Source organism: Cyanistes caeruleus, chromosome 22, assembly GCF_971803275.1.
Source record: "Cyanistes caeruleus chromosome 22, bCyaCae1.hap1.1, whole genome shotgun sequence".
Taxonomy (NCBI): domain Eukaryota; kingdom Metazoa; phylum Chordata; class Aves; order Passeriformes; family Paridae; genus Cyanistes; species Cyanistes caeruleus.
In genome coordinates, this window is record NC_141722.1 from 1,144,077 (window position 1) to 1,163,887 (window position 19,811).

At 47.7% G+C, this 19,811-nt stretch overlaps 1 protein-coding gene across 6 annotated transcripts in view; it reads right to left on the minus strand.

Annotated features, from left to right (window-relative positions):
• The window catches only part of UBR4 (ubiquitin protein ligase E3 component n-recognin 4), an 85,594-nt gene extending 66,094 nt beyond the window's left edge, over positions 1-19,500 (minus strand). For all 6 annotated transcript variants that reach the window (XM_086860412.1, XM_086860411.1, XM_086860410.1 and 3 more), the window contains exons 1-29: positions 19,327-19,500; positions 16,145-16,242; positions 15,225-15,328; positions 14,455-14,584; positions 14,209-14,348; positions 13,773-13,875; positions 13,144-13,285; positions 12,912-13,036; positions 12,125-12,249; positions 11,839-11,898; positions 11,517-11,707; positions 11,177-11,276; positions 10,935-11,072; positions 9,557-9,674; positions 8,973-9,160; positions 8,239-8,398; positions 8,026-8,111; positions 6,898-7,067; positions 5,978-6,260; positions 5,306-5,438; positions 4,812-4,891; positions 4,224-4,352; positions 3,478-3,660; positions 3,182-3,304; positions 2,866-3,095; positions 2,140-2,264; positions 1,650-1,747; positions 1,334-1,491; positions 450-659 (exon numbers count right to left, since the gene is read on the minus strand). In XM_086860412.1, coding sequence (XP_086716538.1) covers positions 450-659; positions 1,334-1,491; positions 1,650-1,747; positions 2,140-2,264; positions 2,866-3,095; positions 3,182-3,304; positions 3,478-3,660; positions 4,224-4,352; positions 4,812-4,891; positions 5,306-5,438; positions 5,978-6,260; positions 6,898-7,067; positions 8,026-8,111; positions 8,239-8,398; positions 8,973-9,160; positions 9,557-9,674; positions 10,935-11,072; positions 11,177-11,276; positions 11,517-11,707; positions 11,839-11,898; positions 12,125-12,249; positions 12,912-13,036; positions 13,144-13,285; positions 13,773-13,875; positions 14,209-14,348; positions 14,455-14,584; positions 15,225-15,328; positions 16,145-16,242; positions 19,327-19,457 — 4,061 coding nt within the window. In that variant the 5' untranslated portion in view covers positions 19,458-19,500. The remainder of the gene's footprint in view (positions 1-449; positions 660-1,333; positions 1,492-1,649; positions 1,748-2,139; positions 2,265-2,865; positions 3,096-3,181; positions 3,305-3,477; positions 3,661-4,223; positions 4,353-4,811; positions 4,892-5,305; positions 5,439-5,977; positions 6,261-6,897; positions 7,068-8,025; positions 8,112-8,238; positions 8,399-8,972; positions 9,161-9,556; positions 9,675-10,934; positions 11,073-11,176; positions 11,277-11,516; positions 11,708-11,838; positions 11,899-12,124; positions 12,250-12,911; positions 13,037-13,143; positions 13,286-13,772; positions 13,876-14,208; positions 14,349-14,454; positions 14,585-15,224; positions 15,329-16,144; positions 16,243-19,326) is intronic.
• Positions 19,501-19,811: the final 311 nt, after the last annotated feature.

Sequence of the window (19,811 nt, forward strand, 5' to 3'; positions counted from 1 at the left end):
CAATTTCAACAATCACAACAGCTCTGAGAGGCCAGAAGTGATCTATTTGCCATTACAATTCCAGTCAATTTTCCACCAATTGAAAGCAGCTCTTCTTCCAAGAGACAGAAGAAAAACAATGGATGAACAACTTTACATAAACACCAACAAATCCACCAAGTTAGAGCAAAGGGACACATGATGCTCTAAGGCAAATCCCAGTCAGAAACCTAAAATAATTCAGACACCTCACACACAAATTCCTATAAAGAGCTGCTCTTCTTACACTTTAAGTCTCTTTTACTGTTACTCCTCCCCATTTTCTCTTGCCCTCACCCCCACTCTGCAGCTCTGGTAATGTGAATAAAATACTTCACATTTATAGTACAGAAGCTTCCAACAGATAAAAATAAGCTGGTTTTTTTCTGTTCCAGAAGCAAGTAGCCAATCTCTGCACACAGCTTTGCTACCTGTTTGGGTCAGAGTGATGGGCCAGTATGTTATAGCAGCCTGTGATCAACTTCTCATAAACACGAGCCAGGAACTCGTCAGACTCGGCCGGGCCCAAGATCCTCTCCAGGGAGTTGCTGCTGATTTCTGCCACGCTCTCTGTGCTGGTCTCCAGAAGGAGGGGCAGCAGGGAATGGATCACCTGGGGTGGGTTCAGATCATCTGACCAGCTTGAAAAGAAAAGGACACCATTTAATTCTCTGCGTGACACAGCACAGATCATCCCTACTGCAAACCAGAATTCCCATTAAGTGAGGCACAACTCGGCATGGAAGTCAGAGATGAAACTCTTTTTGGAAAGGTGGGATAAAAACACTGGACCAGCCATTTTCCCCCTCAGAAAAACAGTTATCCTTTGGAAAATTATTTATTACAAGTTATAAAATTATAATTACAAGTTATTTTTGTATATATACAGTTAAAATATCTCCCTAGACAGTCCAACTGTCACATATGGTGGTTTTGGGGCTTGTCTGCAGTGTTAACAGCTACTTTTTGCTTTCAGAGCTTTTTAGACTAAATCCATGGAAAGAAAAATGGCATTTCACTTTTCCTTACACATTGAAAACTTCACACAAGTGAATGATAGCAAAACACAAATTAATTAGTTAGCTCCATATTGCATCACTTTATATCCCGGTTTCTCCAGGTCCAGATTTGACAAAAAGGATTCCCTCAGGGAGCTTGATACCCCAGGAACAGAGGAAGACTGTGTGTCATTAATTTGGTGTTTGGAGCTGTGAGCTGGAAGGTTTAGGTGAGAAGCACAAGTGCTGCACAGACGCAGCCCTGGAGGACACAAAGCAGCGTGTGGAGCTGTTCTGTCACACGAGGAGTGACTTACACGATGAGATCCCCGGTGAGCCGGACCAGGGACAGCAGGGTGTGCTTGAGGGAGGCTGCCAGGGGCAGGCTCTGGCTGCAGAGGGTGCCCAGGTGAGCGGCCTGCACGGCGCTGATGTAGCTCTCTGCAGGGATGGTGTCGTTGGCAAAGGCGTTGCGCTGGGGAGGAACACGCAAACACACACGCAAACACACACACAAACACAAACACACACACAAACACACATCAGAGCCCTGGATCTGGACACAGCCACACACTGCCCCCCTTCCCAGAACTCCTGCACCCACAGCAGACCAGCCCCTGAGGCTGGACTCACCCATGAGCCGATGTTGGGGAACTCGTTGGTGTGGATGTTGTTCCAGGATTCACACAGGGTCTGCACAGCTGATGGCAAGTTCTGGACAAGGGCTGGGCCTGCAGTTACACAGAACAATCAGGAAATAAATAAATTCATAAATCATCCCCAAGTTTTTAAGAGCATCCCAGCTTCCTTCACTTCATTACAACTGCAGAAAACATGGCATGAATACCAATCCACAAATACTAATCTAAGTCTTCAGCATACCAACATTTCACAGTTCCCCTTGTTATTCCGTGCCACAAGCTCCAGCATGGTCACAAAAACATTTCACTAACCCAGGGGGGCACACAGGATATCCCTTCAGGGTTTGCCCAGCTGTTTCAGCTGGTGGAACACTGAAGACACTCTGCAGTGTTTGAACAGGGGTGGAAATCAATCTGAAAGCGATGGTGGATTCACCCAGGAGGGGAGGCACCCTGGAGCCCAGCCCTGCCCTGCCCCTCACCCAGCGTGTTGGACTTGCAGCGGCTGGAGCCGATGGCCAGGACGGCGGCGTAGCCCCGCAGCTTCTCCTCGGAGGGTTTGCAGTCCGAGGCAGCCTCCTCCGAGAGGCTCCGCAGCAAGTAGGATCTGCAGGCAGGATGGAGGGGATTTACCTCTGCAATCAGCTCTGCAGCTCAGAACTAAAGTGTGTCAATGCAGTGACAGATAAAACACAAACTTCTCAAGTTCTGCCCCACACCACTAAGGGAGTTCTGGGCTTTCATCCTCTCTAAGCTACTTACCAGGAGAAGTGCCCAAAAAGAAAAAGCTGATTTATTTTTGCTTTCTTCTACACAGGTTCTAACGAGAGTTTAGAAGAATTTAGATTTTTAATGTAAGAATTAACCGCTCCCCCCTCTTTTCCTGATGGTCTGACAGCCTCAGTATCATCCCAGAGAAATAACCTTAAGTAACACTATCCTAGAGGGTGGTTTTATCTTTGGAGGAAAAGCTGGTTTTGCAAGGAAGCCTTGGAAGATCAGACAAGGAGGCTACTCAGAAACAACAAATTCCAATGCATGGCTTAACAAGCTACTCGTTATTCTTCTTTTAAAGCACTGGAGCCTCTAGAGGACATAAAGGACATAAAAACTCCCAGGCACTTCTGAGAAAACAACACACAAAATGCAGAGGAAGCCCAAAGCACAGCAAGAATTTGTGTTCCTGCTGGAAATCCCAAGGACTGTACCTGGTAAAAGTGGCATAAGTGTCAATGAGCTGCAGAGTGGCAGGGAGGAGGTTCTTGGTTATCTCTGAGGACTTGTGGGGGTCAGTTTCTGCAGCTAACTTGGAAAAGTGCTCATCTAGAGAAACCTGGATCTTGGAGATTGCAGCATCGAGGGTGTAAATGGACTGTAAACTGGGGACTTCGTGCAGCTGGAGAATGGTTGTGCAGTCGACAGCACAGAAAGAGGAGATCTGAGAACACAGCAGATGGAACAGTAAGTGCAGAGCACGCCACAGAAGCACAGGTTTGTGTGTCCAGCTGCACCCCCAGAGCTCACCTGTCGAGCAAAGTACTCCTCTGCTATTTCCACGTCGTACTTCACCGAGATGCACTTGCTGGAGGTCAGTTCCATGAGAGGAGCAGCATGCTCAGCCTTCATGCCCTGCTTGATAAGGTGATCCTAGAAACGCCAAAACCCAGATCTGTCACGCCTGAACAGCGCTCTGCAATTAACCACTCCAGAAAAGACGGGCACAGGACACCCCCCAAAACAAATCCCAGGTGCAGCCAGCAGGGAGGGAGCGATGCTGTCACTGCCACCACCCCCCAGAGCCCGCGGAGCTGAGGCTGAACCTTGATCCACACGACGTAGGACGGGATCTGCAGGCGGGAAGACCAGCGCAGGGTGTGCAGGAGGTCACAGTCGCTCATCTCGGGGGTGTTCATGGCCAAGTGGTGCATGTAGCTTTTGGAGGGAGGCAAAATCCCCAGGATCCGCCACAGGATCAGGAAGTAGTACTGAAGGGCACAGGCTTCCTAAACAGAGGAACAGTTGGGAAAGTCAGCACAGAAAGAATGAAGTTTCCATCATTACAAATATCTCCTCAGAGACTCCACGCTCCTGTGCCAAATCAGAACTCTGGGCTGAGTTTCTGTCATATTAAACAATAAAATATGAAGGGCACAGGCTTCCTAAACAGAGGAACAGTTGGGAAAGTCAGCACAGAAAGAATGAAGTTTCCACCATTACAAATATCTCCTCAGAGACTCCACGCTCCTGTGCCAAATCAGAACTCTGGGCTGAGTTTCTGTCATATTAAACAATAAAATATGCAACACAGGAGTGAGAAAAGAAAAAATTGTAACATTTTCTCCTGTTTAACTGTGTTCTAGCCACACCTCCTGGAATTACCATGGACTTACAGCAAGTCTGAAGCACATAATGAATTAAAAACTCAAGAGATGTGCAGCAATCACGAACACTATGGTTAGCTATGAGATTTTTAAGTTCCTCCTTACTTAGTCCAAAATACTTTGGCTTAATACTTTTCTTGAAAATACTAAGTTTGAAAATCTGTTATTCCTGAGGAGAGTCTCACCAGTGCAGTGACATTTTTGTTCTCCCTCCTCCTGAGTGTATCAAACTGGGAGCCAGCAGCCAGTAACGAGGTGAGGGCTGAGTAGAGCTCGTCGTACTTCGTAGCCCTGGAGAAAAGCACCTCACAAACCTGCAGGAGATGACAAATCAGAACCTTTCCTTTGCAAAGCTCGTCACAGCCCAAAAATCAGCTTCAGGGAGAGGTTCTGTTGGGACTGAGGATCAATGGACTGGGGATAAGGAGCAGGCAGGAGAGGGAGCTCATAACCCTGATGGCAACAAATTTAGTGAGGAAACAAAACCCAGGGAAAAGCTGAAGCAAAGTGATGAGAAAACAACTCTAATGCTTTGTCTGAATCCCAAGCATTCCTGCAGCACTCCAACAGATCTCCACAGACTCTGCACAGTGACTGTGCCCTGACATCCAGACAGGGGGAAGAAGGAATCCCATGTTATCTTATCTGGTCACTCCTCTTTTCTCCACTTAGTGAAAGATTCCTCTTTTTAATCGAGTCTTTCCTTGTCTGTTTTCCCTGGCAGCTGGCAAACCCCCGTGGCCCTGCAGGAATCTCTCCCAGCGGTGCCGTACCGTGCTGTCCAGACGGTTCAGATCATCCTCGGAAGCTTCTGGAGACAGGATGCAGTAGAACCTGGGCTGTGGAGCAGAGTCTGGAATGTGAGAACAGAAAACAACCTTCAAAGTGCCAGCTGAAACAGGCAACGTTGTGCTGGATTTTCTCCTCCATGCCCACAACATTCTGCACTGTATGGCCACTACCAGATTCCATGCCTGCTCCATTGTTATACCAAGGTCCTCTGACCTGTGCTACAGGCAGCCAAAGCCTTCCTACTCCTACAATCCTGGCTAAACAAACACATTTTTAATTACTTGCTGCATAATCCTAGAAGTGACCAGCTTTGAATTTTGGTTAATAAAACAATTCTTGTGTTATTAGATGTATTTTTACCTGTGGCCATTCAAAAGCAGGAGAAGCTGCCCAAATCAAGGCACAGAAAAGACTTTCATTTATTTATAAAAGCAAATATTGGAATAAAAAAAATCCTTCCATTTTTTTTCCTTACCTGATGAACAGTGTTTGGTCCAGTTTTCTTCCACTTCTTTAAAGCCATGATAAAGTGGGACAGACGTTCGTCTGCTGCTGTCCTGGGATCCACTCACCCAGCCAAGAGGTGGGGTCAGCAAATTATATTGTACCTGAATTAAAGAAAAACAAACAAAATCCCACCCATGGCATCCTTCTCACTGAGGGCTGGGGGGAAAACACCACCCCACAGAGAAAGAGAAACAATCCTACTCAAAGCACAACATTCCACTCTTCTGGGACCCTCCCTGATGGTTTTTATTCTGGACTCAGCAGTTTAAATCCATGGCCAAGCTTCCCAAAGCTGGAAAAGCCAGGCACCATCTCATCCCATCAATGAGGACAGTGCCAGTGAAACTGGGATTTGTGAAATAAACAGCCAAATACTCAAGATTTTAAAGATAAGGTGGGACAATCATCCTGTCCTCACTGGGATTTATTGAGACATCAGTCACACCAGGAATTCACACTCCAACTGAACCTGCTGCAAGGAACCAGCCACGATAATTAATCATTCCTTGGAACTCCCAAGTTTGGCAACAACATCAAAACACATTTACTCATGAGGGTCATGGAAAGAACACCTGAAATGATTGCCCATTACAGATTCCTGCTGGGTGACCGATTAAACATCCAGATGTCAAAATCTCACCTGCTCAAACAGGTACACGGGAGCCTTGGAGTACTGGTGGAGCAGGTAGTCAAACACCAGGAGCAGCCGTGCCACCACAAGAGGCACAGAACTCTGCTGGGTCTCCATGTTTGCTGTCAGCTCCACAATGGTCTGGATGCACAGCATCATGATGGATCTGCGCCCTCTCTCCGAGAAATTGTGGAAAATGAGCAGCAGCAGCTGGAGATGCTCCACATTCAGATCTTCTGTGTCGCTGGGGAGAGTCCCCTGCAAGGCGTTTTGCTTCAGGGTGCCCACAAACCTGTCAAGAGGAGAGGAAGTTTGTCAAGTTTTGTTTTCCTCTTTAAAACCTCTTGAACTACAAGTAATTGTCTTTTTCTGCTTACTGTTCTAATACTGGCACTTTCACAAATGTTCACGTATTAGCATGAGACTGTGTGAGCAGTAAAAGCTACAGAAACTAAATCAGTGGCAAATGTATTTAGTGGAAAACAGGAACAATCGTTCAGATGGAGAAGAGGTGATTCAAAACTGTTCCCTGGGAAGAAAGGCTGTTCATTAGAACTTTAAACCACCTAAACCCTATCAATGAAAGCCAGGTAATGGGCAGAGAGGAACAATCTCCTCACCATCCTAACAGGATCCACCAGTAACCTGCTGAAATATGAGATTCTCTTTCCCTTTTTACAGCCAGCCTTGCTGCAATTCAGCCTCCTCCCCTGTAAATCCTGGCTGCAGGTCTCATTTCTGGGCTCTGGGGGTGAAGGATTCCCCAGCTCAGCAGACTGACCCTCTGCTCCTCCCAGCAGCACACGGATCCCAGCTCAGGGAACACACACACAAACACTCGGAATGCTGGGGACAGAGAATCTCCACTTGACAGGAAATGAGAGAGGTCAGAGATGACTGATTTACAGCTTGACATAAAATGATCTCACCTTTCCCAGACTTTAAGGCATTCTGGAACATCAGGATCTCCCTGGGCAGTGGCTTTATGCTGCCAGATCAGGAGGAGTCGGGACAGCACCGACAAACTTTGAGGGTGGATGTAAAGAGGCCACGGACCTTCAGAAAATGGAGCAACTCCCAGCTGCTGGAGAAGTGTGTTCTGGAACAAAACAAGGGCTTGTTGGAGAGAGGCAAGTCCTGTGTGATGCTTTAATTAATTAAAAGTGTGATCTGAGCATAGAGATGACAATAAACAGCAGGGCTCACACAGCAGAGCCTCTCCTGTCTCAGATACAGGGCAGAGCTACTGAGGGACACTCAGTGATGTCACTTTGCCACCTAAACACAACAAAGCCCCAACACCAACACAGAAAAAAATGGCATTAATGAGTTTTTCTCATTCATATCAGAGCAGGAGAGACTGGGCTACTGTGTTCAGTATCTGTGAATCTGCAAGAAGAACCCTTTAACTGATCACTGCAGTGTTTGCTTCCTTTCAAATGTAGGAAAAAGGCAGATTGATGAAAAGTCTTTTAAAAATTAACAGACAACAGAGTGTTTTAAATAGAGTAGAAAACAGCCCACAAAGCACAGGGGTTGAATTCAGTGATGGGTGAAGCAGGTTTGTAACCTCCATGACAGGGTTAAGTCAGGTCAGCCCATGACCCAGCTAAGAAACCCAGAGGCTACAAAGTCAGGACATGAAAGGAAAAGGATTAATTTGATTCTCTCCTGAGAAATTCCAAGGCCTTCTGGCATCAGTCCTGACAGCAGAGCAAATCTGTAGGAATGTCTCTTGATAAACTCATGGGTAGAGGCAACTCTCCAAGACAAAATACATAAATTCATTTCCTTCTCAGCTTTCATCACCTTCAAAGTCCAGTGGATTATTCTGAACTCTGGATGTTAAGTTCACTGTGCAGGATGTTTTGTGCTGGATGGACTCGGAAGGTCACTCAAATCACAGGACTCAAAATATCACAACTTCTTTTTGGAGAATTTACTCGGGGCCAAATGGGAACAAGCAACACACCACTCAAGGTGTAGGGAACCCACACACAGACATGAACAGACAGCAACACCTCCTCATTTCATTTATGCACTCAATCCCAGCTCACCTGCAGGGCAGGGGACTGAAGGTCTGAGGTCACCAGGGAATGGTTGAAGTGATACAGAGCAGCAGCAAACTCCTCATCTGATGTGCCTGTACGACAGGGATCGAGAGCCTCTTACTACCTTTGCTCTCCACTATTTAAAACTTGGACAAAAAAACTCACAAAAAGAGACCCCTCTCAGCTGTACAGCTCTACCAGAGAGGTTTGCTCACTCACCCTTCAGGCCATCCTTGTCCACCTCCTTGATGATGCTCGCCAGCGTGGCCATGTGCTGCTCCGACAGGGACACGCTCAGGTAGTTGCGGATGAAATTATTCCTGGAGTTCAGCATAGAAGAAGTGATAAAGTTCAAAATGTTTGAAGCTAGGCTCAAAAACTGAAAAGAAAAGAGAAACACACTATAGAAGCAACAAAAGCAGAGGGACAAGATTAAACAAAAATGAAACCACCGGCAAAATAAATCGAGTCCTTTAAACCTTCCCCGCCCTGCAGTGGAGGGAAGGTGCACTCTTGGCAACCCAGCTCCAGGTCTGGACCAGAACCGATGCCACAACTCCCCGAGAAGGTTGGAGGCCTCCAACTTCTCCACAGCAGTATTTATTTTTGTCTTTACCCAACGGAGCTGGAGCTAAAAGCATTCTATCAGCAAGCCACGTCACTTGCAGCTCTGCCCCCGTTTTCCCTGTCCCTCTGTAACCCAAACAGATAAAATCTCCAGCCTCTGCTTCCCCGGCAGCAACAAATCCTGAGACACTCCATCTGACAGCAGAGGAGGGAGAACATCCTTCTCCACAGCCAGGACACTGATTCCCCCGAGCAGCGTGCCACAGCCACCTGCCACTTCCCAGGGAGGCTGCCAGCTGTCTGTCTGTCTGTCTGTCCCTGGCAGGAGCAGCAGCAGTGCCCGCCCCGAGCCCCCACAGCCCCCCGGGGCCGAGCTCCGGCCGTACCAGCTCGGGGTCCTTGCGGCTGGCCAGGATGTTCCCGTTCTCCCCAGCACTCTGCTTGTTGGGGCTCTTCACCCTCGGCGAGCTCTCCAAAGGAGGGGGTGGAGGGGGTGGTGGTGGGGCCACTTTCTCTTTGCTGGGAGAGATTGTCTCTTCAAACCACTGCCCCAGGATTGGCTCACTGTCGTCATCTAACAGGGCAGGAACAACAAACCCATGCTGTTACAAGCAAAAACCTCATAAAACTACCCTGAGTAGTACCTTTAGCCTGAGTAAGGCCTAAAACAGAATTTCAGTGAGCAGCCTTAAGGTGTCCACCTTCCTTCTGTCCAAATCACAAGGCCTTTCACAGAGGTCCAGCAGGAATTTACACAAGGAAACCATTTCCACTCTCCTCTTAAGTAAATACTGTCAAATCCCAGCCACTCAGGCTTCAGTTTACACACAAGAGCGCCGCACAGACCTTAAAACTGCTCAGTATTTTCAGTGCTACAAGTCACAGTCTGAGAAGGCAACAACACAGTAACTAGCTTTCTATTAAATGTGCTAAGCAGTGTAAAACCCAGAGCTGCTGCAAACTGCATTACCTTGGCTGCTGTCCTCCTCAGTGCTGCTGAAGTCATCCTCGTAGTAAGTGTTGGAGTCTGTGGAGGCACTGGCATCGCTGCTCATGGAGCCCTTCCTCTGGCGCTGCAGGACACAGGCCTGGACAGCAGAATTTTAGGATTGTGAAAGGTAATGATTTGAAAGGAAGATTAACTTCTTCGTGCCTTTTTGTTTTCTTCTAGGAAATTTGTGTTGAATAGTTTATTAATGGTTTTTCAAGGCTTAAGTTGGACTAAAAATTATACAGGATGGTTAAAAATAGAACAATTTAGGCCAAGCTTGTAAGCAGCACTTGAAATAACACTTCTAATATAAAATCATCTGTTACCAATGCAGCCTTTTCATCTGCCCACTAAAATCACAAATACCACTGAACTTACAAAAAAAGTGCATTCCCATTAGCACAAATTTGTCAAATTTACATCTCTGAAAAGAGGAAAGAGAAAGGGCTGACGCCTTGTCAAAGGAGAACTGTATGTTCTCAGCACAGCCCCGGTTTATTGAGTGATGCCAGTCTGGAGTGGCTCAGCTCCAGGAGTTCTCCAGCTGTGTGCCAGTCCCCACTGTAATTTCTCTCTCCTTGCCTCCTTTGGGCTCAATTCACTGTGGAAATAACTTTTCTCTAGTCTCTCAGCCTCCTTTGGGCTGAATTCTTCTGGGATCCTCCCTGGTGGGGAGTCCCACTTATCTCAGTCCTTATGATTGGAAGAAAACTCCGGAGCTCCTTACAATCTTGTTTTTCGTGTTTATTAACAGGTGATCACAAAACTTGACATGTCTCTCCAGGCTGGTTACAAGGTTAATCTTTGCAATCTGGTACATTTCTTTCTTCTGATGGTACAAACAAGGCCTTGTGGCTCACTTTGTGTCTGATGCACAAAATGGCCCTGAACTACGCAGTTCTTTTATCTTTATACCTATTTTTACCCAATTAACAGTACCAAATTAACCAATTTACCCAATTAACAGTAGACACGTATATTATTTTTCTTAATGACCCAATGAGCCATCACCTCTGTGCTGCACTGTGACATTTTCTATCCAATCTCTTACGATTACCCAAAAACCTCTAGGAAAAGAACATGAAGAAGAAAGAAGAAGGGACAAGAGACAACACCCTAAATCCTCCACCTTGTCTTTTACTCTCTAAACTTACTTTTTCACCCAGTGATTTAAAAATACTTTCTAATCTATACACTTACACTTTTAGCTTTTTCTATCTAACTTTAACATTTGTTTTCATGTTTCACCATGAAAACACGCTCGTGAATTTCATATTATATGAAACTCAATGTTTTTCTAGATCTTATAACTAAGAAACAAGGGCATAAACTCTGTATTCCAGACTGCAACACCCACCTTTCTGTAGGAGGTGGAGAGCAGGGTGAGCAGCAGATTAGTGAGGGGCACAGAGTCGATGAGCCGCTGGATGCGCTGGATGGACGTGCTCTGAGCCATGATATCCAGCACTGCTGGGGGGCCGTCGCTCTCCCAGCCCTGCAGGACACAATTTCACACTGAGTTCAAAGAAAGGGAAATTGGTAGGAGAATTTTAGGTGTGCATCAGTGGAGAAGGCAGAATGTCTCAGGACAAGACGCACCTTGTGCAACGCCTCCACTTGCAGATCTTGGAAAAGAGATGACAGCAATTTGATGGCATGATTTGCCAGCACCACTGACAGCACCCCAAACCCCTGATGCCTGCAGAAACAGAAAGGACAGAACATCATTTCAGGGAGGGGAAAAAATAATAAACATTAAAGGAGGGGAAAAAATAATAAACATTAAATAAAGTGACTGCTTAGCTAAACTGGAGACAAAAACTTCTTTCCAAATTGCAAATAGAGATAAAATTCCACGAGAGCACCAAGCCCCTGCAGCAGCTGCCTGCTGGGGCTGGTTAGAGCCCTGGACAATGCTCCCTGCAGGGGTGTCACGTACCCTTTGCCAGGTCCCAGCTTGGGAGACCCCACGCCCTCCTTAGTGCGAGCAATGATGTCTCTGACGCGAAGAGCAGCCAAGGGATCCTTCTCCTTCCCCTTATCAGCCAAGGCCGTGGGGCTGAGGTTCAAGATGAGGAAGAGGCTGTTCAGCAAACACCAAGCCCCGAGCAGCTGGAAGTTCTGATAATGCTATCGTGCCAAAAGCCATGGGGAAGGGGGGAGAAAAAAGCACCAAAAAAAGACAAAACACCGTCAATCCGAATGTCCAAAGTACAGCAGCGCAAGAAGGGTGAAAAATCCTGCTGAGATGGAAATCTTACCTCACCCCCTGCACGGCGTGAGTTGCTGATGGCTTGTCCAATCATTTCATAGATTTCAAGCTGCAAATGAAGCCAAAACCGTGGTCAGGCACCCCACCAGACAACGACAAAAATAAAAACTCCAAATGCAATTGTCTACAATTAGCCACCCCTTTAACTCCTCCACCAGCAATGGCAGTGTCCCAAAATCATAGCTGTGCATTTCAATGCAAATAAACACAAATTCTGTGCTTTTCTTTGCTTGCTGAGGAGGACAACAATGAACACTCTGTCGTTTAATACTTACACATTTCTGTACAATAGTAGCAGCATCGTTTTCATAATCCTCTTCTTTGGAGCTTGTTGATCCTGTTCGTACCTGTTGGGTGCTGCCCACGTGCAGGATGGCCATGCAGGTGGCCACGCTCACACCTCAGGGAAAACAAGTGCAGGGGACATTCTTAGGAAGAGCCAGTTTGGGGACAAAATGTTCCTGTTTAGCATTTAATTTAATTTTCTTAATTTAACATTAAGAAAAGCAGTATCGAACGTGTCCATCAACTTGATGGAGCAGGGAATGCTCAGTGTTACAGTGAAAGAGTAAAAAAAAATCTTTAGTACCCTCAAAAGAGTGAAGTTTCACCCTACAGAAACACATGGGAGCAGTTAGAGGAGGTAATGTTTTACCATGTAATTCCATACCATTTTTAGGATAATTTTCAGACTCTGAGTGCCACATCTCCTTAAAGTCTCCCCCATAGCAATTAAACACTCAGGATTTTGGTGTGCTTAAAACACTCCTGGGAAACAAGGCTGATTGGGGGCTCTAACAAATTAAGCCGAAACCTGAAGTAAAAATACATTATGCTCTGACTATAAAAAGAAAGAGCAGAAATTACAGGCTGTTAAGAAAACGTTGAGTCAGTCTTTTTCTTAGATACTTAGACAGGAATAGTGGCAGTATCAGCACCGACTTCAATATTAACCCCATCACCACACCGTGCTGCAGAGCTTCAAAAACCCACTTGTGAGCCTCCAACACACCGGTAAAAAATCACCAAAAACTCACAAAAAACTGCTGGAGATCCACTCACCTGCATAGAGACAGCTGAGAGCGAGCACAGTCACGTCCTGGAGACGTGTGGGCGTCAGGGGCTCCAGGACAGGCAGGGACAGAGTATCCAGAGCCATGGTGACATCGATGACCAGCGAGTGGAACCTGCGGGCGGGGACACGCGGTGAGGACAGCCCGGAGAGCGCTGCCCTGGCAGCACAGTGACCTCCCCCAGGCACGGGGAGATGTCCCAAGCGAGGGGTGGCACTGACCCGTTGCGCACGGCCGTGGCGTCGGCCACCGTGGCCGGCATGATGAAGAAGGAGTTGGCGGACACGGCGTCCTGGAAGCGGTTGATGTAGCGCAGGAAGTACGGCAGGTTCAGGCACACGCGGAGAAGCTTCTCGGAGCCACCTGCCAACCACAGCAGCAGGGCTCAGCCCTAACGGTCCTCGGTAATTAACTTAATTGCTCTTGGCGGTGAGAAAATGCCATCAGAGATGAGGCAATAGGATAAAGAGTGACTTGTAACCCCAGCTGCTGAAGTTTGCACACCACGCTTGTAAATGTCACAAAGCTCTGCGTCCATGTTACAGGTCCAGCTGGTGGGACTTGATGATCCCAAAGGTTTCTTCCAACCCTAACAATCCTGTCATTCTAACCCACATCTACTCAACAATCCACTCCATAAGGTATTTCATACTGCCCACCTCATTTACCCCGCCAAACACAAATTCACTGAGCTCATCCCTGCAATGAAAACTCCATTCCAGCACAACCCGCCTTGGCAATCACCAGGGAACCCTTTAGGTCAGAGAGTTTCTTCCCCCTCAGAGCTGTGAGATGTAACACTGGAGAGACATTTTAGCAGGTTATCCAAGCTAGAGAAGCTGATTCTCACCAAGTTCTTGCAGGCTGGCCACATTCTGAGCAATGAATATGCTCTTGGTCTTTGTTGCAGATGTTTGATCTGTGGCAGCTTGATCCTCGCCCTCTCCTTCCACCTAAAGCAAGCACACACACTGAATTTATTATGGAGGCACTAAAAACACACAGAATTTCTCTAAGCCTCTACACAGAAGCAAGGTGTACCAGCAGCACAACTCCAAACAGCCATGGATATCACTGAGCATTGCATTCCATGAGGAAACAAATCCAGAATTGCCAATACAGCACAAACAGTATTTGGTTGGTTGCTGTTTATCCCACAAAAGCAGCATTTATGTAATTGAGAAAGGTTCTCTTCACACCTGTGTCAAGAAGCACCACTCTGTCCTTCCCTGCACTGGGTTAATAATGTTGAAATTCAGACTGTTTCTGTTTTAGAGGTTTTTTACCTGTGTCTCTGTTGTGATTGATGGTGATGACGAGACTCTGGGGTTAAAGACTGATGTCAATTGGTTGAGGAAGTTCATCTGCACTTCCTTCTGTCTCAGCTCTGGGCTCACTGGGGAGGCCAATTCCTTCTGGTCCTCAACTGCAGGGAAAACAACAAACCCCCATTTCAGAGAGCAAACCTCAGCTTTTCTGTGCCTGACTCCAGTGCTGCAGTCAAACACACGCAGCTCAAGCCCCCTCCCTACCATCAGAGAGGGTTTTGACAGTCTGAGGCAGCTTGGCTGATTTCATCATCGCTGTGAAGGTGATGATTTCCGTCCGGTCCAGGCGGCTGCAGCCCGTGCACAGCCCCTTGATCAGCAGAATGAGGTGTTTCTACAGAAAACAGAGACATCAAGTACCATTTCAATGCTCTCCATTCCAATCCCTCTTCCATATCGTTTACTCTAAGCTGATGGATTAAGAGTAATGCAACTTCAGCTAGTGAGGCCACTGCAACAGCTCTGAGCCACTCTGATCTCCCCCAAGGATCAAGACACATCCTAGACTGCAGGTTATCCAGGTCACTGACACTGCTTCCTGTGCAAAACACCTGGAAAAGCTCTCTCTGCTGGGACACACTACTTACAGGAACAATCCTCACAGGCCTTCCTTCTGTCACATTTATTTAAGCTTTCCCTCAAGACAGAAATACAAGCAGGCAAGAAATATCCTTAAAAACTCAACAGATAGCTGTGATCCAGGTTGTTGCACAAAACCAAGCCAGAAACTGGATCTGAATTAACCAAGGCCTCAATTCATCTTTAGTTTGTGAGCAAGCTTTGATTCCAAGCACAGAACGCAGAGGGAAGATCCAGCAGAAATCAGAGTCTACCAAAGTGTACACCTTAAATATTCTGAGAGCTTCATTAATTTTGCTTTATGCATTCAGCATTAGAGCAGATTATTTCAGAATTAGAGCCCAAAGACCATTCTCACACTGAGGCTGGCCCAGGAGGTCCAAACCTGTGCTCACCTGTGAAACAGCACATGCTTCGTCTGGGTTCTCAAGCCGCAGCAGGGAGAATTCAATCAGGACTTTACAAGCAGCTGCCACTGACTGCAACTGGTTTCTGGGTACTGAAAAAAGCAGATCATTGTACTCAGAGTGAGTTTTAAAACAGTCCAGTCTAATAAACTCCCAATGCTGTCAATAAAGCAGGATGCCCTGCAGTGTGGGTACACGCTCTGTCTCTCCCACCTTACATAAATGCAATATAAACTCAGTCTCATTACAATGTAACCCAAGAAATGTCAGCAAAGTCAGGATAATTCCTTCTGCCAGGCAGGAATTCAGACAGATAAAGCAGTTTCCCCAGCAACATTATTTAATGCTGACAGAAGTGCTGAAGAACATGAAACAAGTTCACAAAGCCCATTTATTGTTGAAATTGCTAAATTGTCAGCCAAAATAACAGAAAATATTTTGAGTCACAATGTTTTGATCATTAACTCCAACACAGTAATGTAACTACAAAAGCCCTGAATGGTTTGGGTTGGAAGGGACCTTAAATCCCATTAATCTCACACACATTCCACTAGATCAGGTGGCTCCAAGCCCTGTCCAACCTGACCTTGGACATTTCAAGGGATGGCAGTGTTCTAACTGCTGAAGGATAATCTAAAAATCCTGAACACTGATTTAAACATTTGACCAAAAATTCAATCAGGTCAATGAATAAACAGACAAAAAGGCAACGCTGTCCAGTAGTTGGTGGCCAAATACTCCCATCAACAAGCTTCCTTTTCCATCAGAGCTGACATTTCATGGTACAAAAGCCAGCAAAGTCTGATTCAGCAAGAAGGCAAAAAACAAACACAAAAATCAACAGCTCTGATTTGCTTTGACTGCATCCAGTCATTGCACAGGAGCAAGAGAAGCAAAGGAACACTTACTGAGACCACACACAGTAGTGATGTAGTGTGTGGAAAGTGCAACAAATGAGGAGTAGAAAGGCTCGTACTGCTTGTCGTGGTGCAGGATCTCAGATTCACTGCAATGGAGAAGGGGACAGAGGTCAGCCAGACCCAGCAGCACCACCCACCACCCCAAAGTGTCCAGTGACAAGGGGACAGCTCTGGGAACACGACCCTTGTGTCCCCAGGACTGAGTTCTCCAGCAGCAGCCGGATCACGGCACCAACATCACAGGAAATGTAAGGAAATATTGTGCTGCCAGTGTTTCTCCTCCACAGCATCAACAGGTCAGGCTCCACCAGCCACACTCCCTGCCAGAGGCTCATTAACCTTTAAGTTGTTCTAAACTCAGCTGCCCAGAGAGCCTGGACTGTGTGTTCTGCTAACGCTGGCAGGATTTGCCAGGCCTGGAGCACAGGCATTCCCTTCCCGTCACGACACCGAGGCAACTGGAGCCTGTGCAAGTCTGCAAATCAAAGCAGAACCAGAGCACAACAGCGCCTGTGAGCAGCTGGGGAGGGATTTGGGCAGGTAAGGCAGAGCCCCTGAGGCTTCTCAGCTACACTCTGGCCTCAGCAAGGACGGTTTATGGCAGAGGTGACCACTTAAAAGGTGTCCCACCACATCCCACCTGCACAGACACACAGAACACAAACTGCTCTGCCTCCACACCTCCTTCTACCTCTCGTTTTTCCTGTGACAACACTAAGGGATGTGCCTACCTGCCTCATAAATGATCAGTTTACTTTTATTCACATTTTCACGCAGTGATGTGAATGAGCAAGAAGAACAATTATTAGTTGCCTCTCCAAGCCAGGCTTCCCCACCTCTGGAACAGAGGTTATCTCTGGAGGGCAGCAGCCCATGGCACAGTCTGTACCCAGCTCCAAGCATGATTTCACCATTCCCTGCTGACCTGAATAAAGCCCAGTCACCTTCCCTTTTTCCACCCTAAGCCATCGTTTCCAGCTGTAACAGGAGGTGCAGCTAAAAGAGAAACAACTCTGGAACACAATCATTTCTCCACAAAAACGAGCAGAAATACCCGTCAGCTTTGTAGCCTGATTCCCTAGGTCTGAGGTTTTATTTAGCCTGCCTAAAAAGCTGAAATAGAAAATTAAGAGAGAGGCTTTACTGGAAAATATTCAACAGCATCACATGATCGAGTTAAAACACCTCAGGCCTCACCTCACCCTCTCCTGCCAGAGCTGCTCTGGTGAGGAACGAGCCCAGAGACTGAACATGCAAAGCAGTCTGTGCTCTCTCCTTTTCAGACACTCATTTTGCTCACCTACTTCTCAGGCCCAACTCCAAGCCAGCAGCAGTAGATGTACCTAAGTATTGTTAGGAGAACAAATTAGAACAATTTGGGAATAACAGAGTAGAGGAGAGGCTGACAGCTCCTAAATTACTGCACAGGTCAAGCTGTGCACCACACACAGTGCCCACAGGGTATGAAGAACACAGAGGTGCAGAATCCAGCACGAGATAGGGATTGGGCAATGGGAGGTTTGAGTTCTATTAAAAAACACTGTGGATGTCATGATAGTGCAAAGTGGAAGGCAGCAGGCAAGTGATCATCAACACCTTTCCAAGTCAGCATTTCCATCATTTAAGTCAAATAAGGGCCTAATTTCTGTCAGTTCTTGAAGACACCTGCTAACAGAGCAATACCAATAGCCTGATGATGCTTAAACTTATAAATGAAATACCAGAGTAGTTAAAAAAAAGGGGATTATTGATTTGTTTTGAAAAGAATAATACTGGTGATTTCACTGTCATGGCACCAAGTTTATTTAAGGGGAAATGCAGCTACTTTGGGGTTGGCTGACACCATCAAGGGCTTAACAACTGCCTTCTAAAAATAACTTGAACACATAAATTATTTTCTGCGAGAAATCTAAAGATAGATTCTTGTTCAGCACAGAAAAGCACAGCTCCAGACACCAACAAGTTGTATTTATTCCTTTGTCATTCAGCACACCACACCAAGGCACAAAACAAAAACCACCATCCTGCAAGATCCCAAATCCTGCCAGAACATCAGGCACACAACTCCAACCTCAGGCAGAGCTGCCTGAAGGCAACAAACCTCTGTCTCAAGTGGAAAACAGAACCAACATCGCCTCTAAAGGAGGAAACAGCCCTCTGCCAGAACTCGAGTGGGTCCACCTGAGTCTCCCTGGGATCTTTTGGTGAAACACTCCACTAATGAACTTTAGCTGGGGAAAAGTGCCACTGGAATGGTTCCTAAAGCAAACACTGGCCAAGGAGCTGCCCAAACCCATCAATACCTGCACAGCTCCCAATGGAACAACTGCTCTGTGTGTGCAGGCACAGAACTCCTCAAATTAACTCTTTGAGTCTCAAACATCCACTGCACACTCAGCCCTTCTACATTAAACAAAACACCACTGGGTTTTATTTCATCCTCTTCCTCAGTGCGCTGTTTATTTTATGTTTCCTAACAATTTATTGTGGCCGGGGTTATATCTCTGTAAATGATATACTCTGCAAGACCCTCTGTTTTTCCTGGAATAGCAAATTCCTGTAACTGACCATGATGCTGTGGCATTCACGTCTCGTGTTTTAGATCATAAAACAAGCTGTAAGTTGAATTAAGCAGCTGCGGTGGGTACGCTCTGACTCCAACCTGAGTGGTTAAAACAAGGCAGAATTGATTTGGTTCTGCTTTATTTCGACTTAAAATAGGAGAAGCACTGCAGTGGTAAAGACTGAGAGAGAAGTCTGGTCCCCGCAGAGCCCGGTGAGACAACACTTCCCACGGCCCAAGCGGCCAGACCGTGACACGCCTGGACAAAAGCAAAACCACAAGAACAGTCCCGAAGCCTCTCGGCGGGCGCCTGTCCGAGGTGCTGCGGCCGGCCGAGCACCCTCAGCCCGTTATGGGCCCCGAGGGCACCTCCGAGAGCTCCGGCCCCGGGACAGCGGCAGGAGCCGCGAACGGAGCTCGGGGCTTTTCCCGGCCAGCCGCAGCCCCGCCGCTTGCCCTGCCGGGCACCGAGCCGGGCACCGAGCCGGGCACCGGGCACCTCACACCCAGCCGGGCCCCGCCTCAGCCGCTCCCGCAGTGGCACCCCCAGCGCTCCCCCTGAGCGAGCGACACCGAGGGGCGGCAACCCCCGCCCGCGGTCCCTCACCTCTCGATGACCGAGGCGAGCAGCTGCGGCAGCTCCTTCATATCGAAAGCCGAGTAGGACGCGGAGAGCAGCGGCCGCACGGCCACGTCCCAGCCGGGCCCGGCCGCGGCCCCCGCGCCGCCCGCCGCCATCTTGGGCTGCGCTGGGCCGGGGGGGGCCGCGGCGCGCACAGCGCCCCCTGCCGGCGGGGCGGCGACCGCGCAACGTCGCGCCGCCCCATTGGCCCGCGGCGCGGGCGCGTGCGCACTGCGTGAGTCAGCAACTTTTGGCGCGCGGCGCGTGCGCGGCGCGGGGAAGGCGGGGCGGGGGTTGCGCATGCGCTGTGTGCGCGCTCCGCCCCCCCCTCCCCGCGGTTGTTCAGGGGTAAGGGAGAGCTCGGAGCGGACTGGAAAATCATCTAAAAATCACCGAAATACCGGAATAGCGAAGAAATACCCCGCTTCGAGAGTCCCCCAAAACACGTAAATAAGGAAACAACCCCCCCC